The sequence below is a fragment of the Hippopotamus amphibius genome, chromosome 8 (genome assembly GCF_030028045.1).
Source record: "Hippopotamus amphibius kiboko isolate mHipAmp2 chromosome 8, mHipAmp2.hap2, whole genome shotgun sequence".
In the NCBI taxonomy this organism is placed as follows: Eukaryota; Metazoa; Chordata; class Mammalia; order Artiodactyla; family Hippopotamidae; genus Hippopotamus; species Hippopotamus amphibius.
In genome coordinates this window covers 45,838,664-45,844,721 of record NC_080193.1, presented here as the reverse complement: position 1 = coordinate 45,844,721, position 6,058 = coordinate 45,838,664, and the positions used below count along the sequence as shown (strand labels likewise).

General features: G+C 58.0%; 1 protein-coding gene across 2 annotated transcripts; it reads right to left on the bottom strand.

The window, feature by feature from the left end:
• Window positions 1–809: 809 nt before the first annotated feature.
• On the bottom strand, window positions 810–3,068 carry C1QL2 (complement C1q like 2). 2 transcript variants are annotated; one of them, XM_057746587.1, is made up of 3 exons: window positions 2,672–3,068; window positions 2,385–2,632; window positions 1,586–1,765 (listed from the first exon to the last, which is right to left on the bottom strand). In XM_057746587.1, exons 1-3 carry the CDS (start codon window positions 3,066–3,068, stop codon window positions 1,586–1,588), a joined length of 825 nt encoding a protein of 274 aa, XP_057602570.1. The 2 variants fall into 2 exon arrangements, with proteins under 2 accessions (XP_057602569.1, XP_057602570.1); XM_057746586.1 differs by having other exon boundaries at window positions 810–1,765; window positions 2,385–3,068.
• Between the last annotated feature and the right edge of the window lie 2,990 nt (window positions 3,069–6,058).

Genomic DNA, 6,058 nt, shown 5'->3' with positions numbered 1-6,058 from the left:
GTAATGTATTATCAAGGACAACATTATATCCACATGGGGTGTGTGTGTATGTGTGTGTATCCAGTTTCACATAGGTAGCACACTCTGGGGGGGCTGCCTCTGGGTACACATTCACACTTCTCTGCAAACAACTGGTCAAAATGGACTCTGTAAATACTAGCAGGTTGCTAACTATTTTGTAGATAACGTACTGTTTACTGGAACTCAATGATCTAAAAACAGAACAAAAAAGTAAAAAGAAAAAATCAACACCATGTGGAGTGTTTTCTTGACTTGTGTGTGTGGATGGTGAAGCGAAGGAAAGGGGGACACCAAACAAACACGCCAGGTTCATTGCAGGTGCTCACACCACCGTGCACATGGGAAGACCCCCAAAAGGGGGTGTCTCACCGAGAGGGAGAGCGTCTATCCCACTTACTACACAGCTCTGGGTGAATTCAGGGAGCTGAATGGTCCACAGAATTGCCTCAGTTTACCACATCCTTGGAGAGTTATGGACCCAGCTGGTGTACGTTAATGGACATGTGCTGAGTGTACTACACGCCTGAGTGGGTGTGTTTCCTCAGGGATTTCTGTACTTCCTTTTAGGAGATCTCAGAGATCTCTAGGTGGCAAACACCTCATTCATGCCTCTCATTTTGCAGAAACGCCTCCTCTTCCCTTTCCTTCTCCAGAAACTCCTGGCCTTTGACCTCCTCCCACAAGGCTGGGAGCCTGAAGATCCAAACCTCCCTCTCCTGTCACATTCTGACTCTCCCTCCCACCCTCCTCTGGGCCCTTCCAATTCCAGGCTGCAGCCCAGCCCAGTGGAGACTCCCCTCAGAGGATGAGATGCTGCTCCCCCATCTCCCCACATCTTTTCACCCACCCCAGGCGGCAGGGACAAGGCAGTGTCTGGCAACCCAGGCACAGATGGAGCTATCCAGGGCCCAGCTTAGGTTTTTATGTCAAGATGAACATCTGGAGGCCTGGTCCTGGGGTCCCGCTGATAGAGACATTGGAGTCCATCGTCTAAAAACATCATTTAATGCATTGAGGTGGGTCTGAGGCGGGAATGCGTTGCAGAGATGGATTTCCCATTTGCAGCGATTCAGCTGAGGGTGAGACTTTGGCTGATGGACAGGGACATTTGCACAAGTATTTTAGGTCACAAAGAAGGACACCCAAGGGAGCGCATGCTCACTTTGGCCTACCTCGGTGGCCAGGGCTAGGAGCCCGCAGTTTCAGGGCCCTTTGAGAAGGGGGACTGGAAGAGGGCAGGCGTCCCGCCTGGCCTGTCCAGTCCAATCAGGTTTGAGAAGTCTGCACTGCTGCCTCACTGGGGCTCAGATGCACGCTCATTTCTCCACTCGGGCGTCCCCCTCTCCCGCCCTGGGTTGGGGACAGGGACCAGGAGCAAGGCCCGGAGGGTGGCGAATCGCAGACACACTGAGGTCTGAAGCAGGGCAGGAAGGACAGCAGGGATGTGTCTTTTCCAACAATGTCAGGAAGTGTCATGGAGCGAGAGCAGTCCTCGCCAGGGAACAGAGCGCCCCCATGAGCACAGAGCGGCCGGAAGCCACTCCACCCCGCGCTCCCTGCGCCTCTAATCTGGATACAGAAGAAAGCCCGAGAACGTGCTGTACTTGTTGTTATTGCCTCCATGCGCCTTCCCGCCGTCCAGCTTCACGTACACCTCGTCCCCTGAATCAAGGTGCAGCACCACGCTGTTACTGGCGTAGTCGTAGTTCTGGTCGGCGTCCTGCGCGATGGCGCTGGCCCGGACCTGGGGGCGAGCCGCCAGAGGGGGTGGGCCCCAGCACCTCCGCCGGGGCCCTTGCCTGTCCCCCACGTGGCGCGCCCCCTGGCCGGCCTCCCGCCCGCGTCTCCAGGGTCCACGCTCCCACCCAGGCTCCACGCTCTCTCTCCAACTTAGCCAGCTCCTTCCCGATCCCCCTATTCTCCGCAGTGGCCAAGTCCGGGAAGGAGGGAGAGAGAGAAGGCTTTGTGGACACTGACCGAGCGGGGAAGGGCGGGAACCCGGGCCGGGGCCAAGAAGAAAGGAGACGGGAGGGCACGGGGAGAATGGGGCGCACGGGGCGCTAAAGAAGAAGTCTCCGAGAACCGCCAAGGGGCTTCAGGCCGGTATGCAAAGAGCGGGAGAGTGCAATTTGGGTAGCCGGGTCTCGGAGCTCTGAGAACTCAGCCTTCGGAACTACGGGATAAATGCGACCATGGCGCACTGGGAAATGGGATGCTGTGGTGCGCTCCCTCCTCTGGCAAGCTCGGGCGCTTGCGAGTGGGGAGAAAGAAGACTGAGTTCCCAGGCGGTTCGGGGCACTGGGTGGGAACGAGGGTCCGCGGGGATTTGCGGGGGTGGAGGTGGGAGTGGGAGTGTCACTGACCTGCCCGTTCTTGCAGAGGTCTGCCCACATGCTGGTGCCATCGCCGCCGCGCATGAGGATGTGGTAGGTGAAGAAGTAGATGCCACGCACCTGGCAGCTGAACTTGCCAGTAGTGGGGTCGTAGTGATTGCCGAGATTGGTGACCACGTCGTCGAATTTGAGCACCTCGTAGCCTTCGTGGGGGCTCTTAAGACCCACATAGAAGGCGATCTTGGGACCGCTGAAGGCGGCGCTCAACGCGCCGGTCACTTCGCCCTCAGAGTCGCCGCCGCCCCCGGTTCCGCCACCCACCACCCCGACACCGCCTGCCGCGCCCGCCGTCAGCTGCAGCCCAGGCAGCCCGGGCCGCCCCGAGTCGCCCTTCTCCCCCGGGGGACCTCTAGGTCCAGGTGGGCCCGGCTCTCCCGGGGGGCCCCGCGGCCCCGGCTTGCCGGGTCGCCCCGGGTCGCCCTTGGGTCCCTGGATGAACGGGGGAGGAGGATTGACGCTCAGGTCCTGCATGACTTCCAGGGCGGCAGTGCTGGGTCCGGGCGGAGGAGACTTGGCGCCCGCGGGCCCACCACCAGGTGCAGCGCTGTAGGGGTCGCAGATCATGCGGCAGGTGCCCATCATCTCGTAGTGTGCCGCGCCGGGAGGCGCCGCCTGCAGCAGCAACGGCACGGCGATAAGCAGCCCCAGCGCCATGGCCAGGAGCACGCCGACGGCCGCCAGGCAGGCGCGCCGCCGCCGCTGCCACAGCCGGGAGGCGACCGCCACCAGCTCCTCCTTGCCGCCCGGGGAGGTAATGGTCGGGCGGCGCGGGCGGCCCCGCTCCCCGCGCTCGGGGGCGGACTCCGCGGGTCCCAGCCGCGCCCCCGACGTGGCGACCCCCTGCTCTGGGCGCCCAACTACTTCAGCAAGAGGCGCGCCGGGGCTGCTCCGGAGAGCCGCGGAGCCCGGCGCGCATGGCGGGGGGCGCGCAGCACAAGCCCAGCGCCCCCACGGGTCCCGGCCGCAGCCGCCGGGGAGCGCCGAGTGGGAAGACGGCGTCCCGCGTGGGCTCGGCCGCGCTGCCTCCTGCCCGGCTCTGCCGGACTCGGCGGGGATCCGCGCGCAGTGAGGTCGCTCGGGCTCCGCGGCGCTCTCGGCTCTGCTCTCGCGCTGCTGCTCGCTGGCTCCCGCGCGGAGGGGGGACCCAGCTACCCTGACGTAAGGAGTCCGGGGCTGAGCGGCGGAGGCGGCGAGGAAGCAGCGCGCGCTGCGATCACTTGGGAGACGGCGCCCTCCTGTCATCAGCCTTCGGTCCTCCTCCTATCCGGCGGCGTCCTCGGCAGAGGCGGCAAAGGCGCGGTTCCTCCTGGCGGCGCCTGGGAGCCACAAGTGGGCGCAGCGGGTGCAGCCCGGGCCCGACTCCTCAGGCACACCCACCGGCGGCCACACTCGCGCGCCTCCCACCCACCGCACACTCACGCGCGCACACAGGCGCCTCCACATGACCACGAAGGCGCCCGGAATCCCGATATCAGCAAGGTCCTTCGGGGCTCACCTAATCCACCCCGCTGCCTGCAAGCAGGACTAGACTTAAATCCCCCGAGCCAAGGAGAACCTCGGTCCCATAAGCCCCAGGAGGGAAGAACTTTCTGAAAGCCTTTTTGAGTTACCTCTGCAGAATAGAATAAATCTCGCTTCTGGAAGGTCTTTCACACACCTGGCCTGAGGACTCTAAGCTGCGAAATAGGCTCCAGAAGAGCAGCCCACCAACTCTTTGAATGACTCTTTGAAAAGTCCGAAGCCCCAAATACAAGAGTCTACTAGCCTTAGCCCCTTTCTTCCACCCAAAGAATGGCTGGCCCTTGTCCTCTGTATAAAAAGTCCATTTAAATCCAGATCCCTGACACCCAGCACTTGGTGGTAACCTTAGTGCACTCTGCTCCCATTCCCAGCCCACCACTACCAGCAGATCCAGACAGGTTCCTTTGGACATCCCCAGCTCCCTGCTACTGAGGTGGGTTTAGTTATTTAAAAAACAGTCCAAAGCCATTCTGAGCCAAGGCTCAGACACCTGATTTAGAGAAGAATTATCCATCTCTAATGCAGCTTGTGAAAACAAAGCAAGGATGCAAGATGCTCCTGTATATTGGGAAGACTTCCAGCTCAGAAATCAAAAGCCCTGTCTTCTAGTTCTGCTCCTGCCCTGTGTGTGTGACTTTGGGCAGGTAGTTCCCTTCTCTGAGACTCCATTTTCCTAAAAAGGCAGGCTCCTGTCCCAGCCCTCCCTGACAGGGGGTGCACCCAGCCAGGCCTGGGAGGGGAATAGTGGTTGATTTCAGTGTTTGGTGGAACATCAGTGTCTCTGGAACAATTGCACCTTCCTGAGGCTATTGCTTTGAGAACATTCACTTATCAGATATTGTGTTCTCATGGGTTATTTAAAAATTCATTGTGTGGACTTCCCTGGTGGCTCAGTGGTTAAGAATCCACCTGCCAATGCAGGGGACACTGGTTCGATCCCTGCTCCAGGAAGATCCCACATGCGGTGGAGCAACTAAGCCTGTGCGCCACAACTAGTGAGCCTGTGCTCTAGAACCTGCGAGCCCCAACTGTTGAACCCATGTGCCACAACTACTGAAGCCCATGTGGGTAGAGCCCGTGCTCAGGAACAAGAGAAGCCACAGCAATGAGAAGCCTGCACACCGCAATGAAGAGTAGCCCCTACTCACTGCAACTAGAGGAAGCCCACGTGCAGCAACAAAGACCCAATACAGCCAATAAATAAATAAATTTAAATAAATAAATACCTGAATCTGTTTTTTTAAAAAAATTCATTTTGTTTCTCTCTGGTTACTCTGGGCCGTTTCTCCTCCCCACTTCACACTGGTCTAGCCTCTTCCTTTGTCGGTGTCCCTCCCAGGGCACAGCAGAAGATCTGGCACCTGGTAGGCCCTCAGATTTGTGGAAAAGGTGACTAAACCCAGCTTGAAGCAAACTTGACCCAGGAGAGAAGGGGGAGAAGGGACTCATTGATTGGGCACCTACTATGATGCATCAGGCACTTTGTATGTGCTGCTTCACTTGCTCCTCCCAACAGTCCTACTGATTAGCAATCATTCTCCCATTGTTCAGATGAGAAGACAAAGGCTTTGAAAGTGTGAGGTGCTTGCCCAGTGTCCTCCACCCATATAACAGAGATGGACTCCTCCTGCCACCCGGACCGGGGGCTGTGAGAACCTGGCAGTGAACATAACACTGGCCACTAGCTCCTGACCACATTCTTCACTGATTTGCTAGATCCTGGGAGCCCTCCCTTCCATTCCCTAGGGCCACTTCTGGAACTAGGGAGCCACAGTGATTCCAGGAGCTGCACTACCTGGTTCTAGTTCTGGCTGTGCAACTTCATGTCTAGGTGACCTTGGACAAATAGCTTCACCTCCCTGAGCCTCAGTTTCCATGTCTGTAGAATGGGAATGACAAACATCCCTTCTAAGTTACTGAGAGACTAAATGAGTTAATTAATACAAAGGCCTTAGAACAATAGCTGGCTCAGTAAAGGTTCACTACAATTATTAACTATTAATACTTTGGGCCTCCACCATCATTCTTAAGACCACCACGAAAGGGAGACATGTGGGCAATAAGCACACCTGGGTGGGAAAAGTAAATTTATTTCAGAAAACATAGAGACCCAAAGATCGTTC

What these genes read in the sequence shown, in the direction of transcription:
- C1QL2 (XM_057746586.1), bottom strand. Translation starts at nt 3,068, where the DNA reads ATGGCGCTGGGGCTGCTTATCGCCGTGCCGTTGCTGCTGCAGGCGGCG. An exon ending in ACCTCTGCAAGAACGGGCAG is followed by an intron (nt 1,766 to 2,384) that starts GTCAGTGACACT and finishes GCTCGCCCCCAG; the next exon opens with GTCCGGGCCAGCGCCATCGC.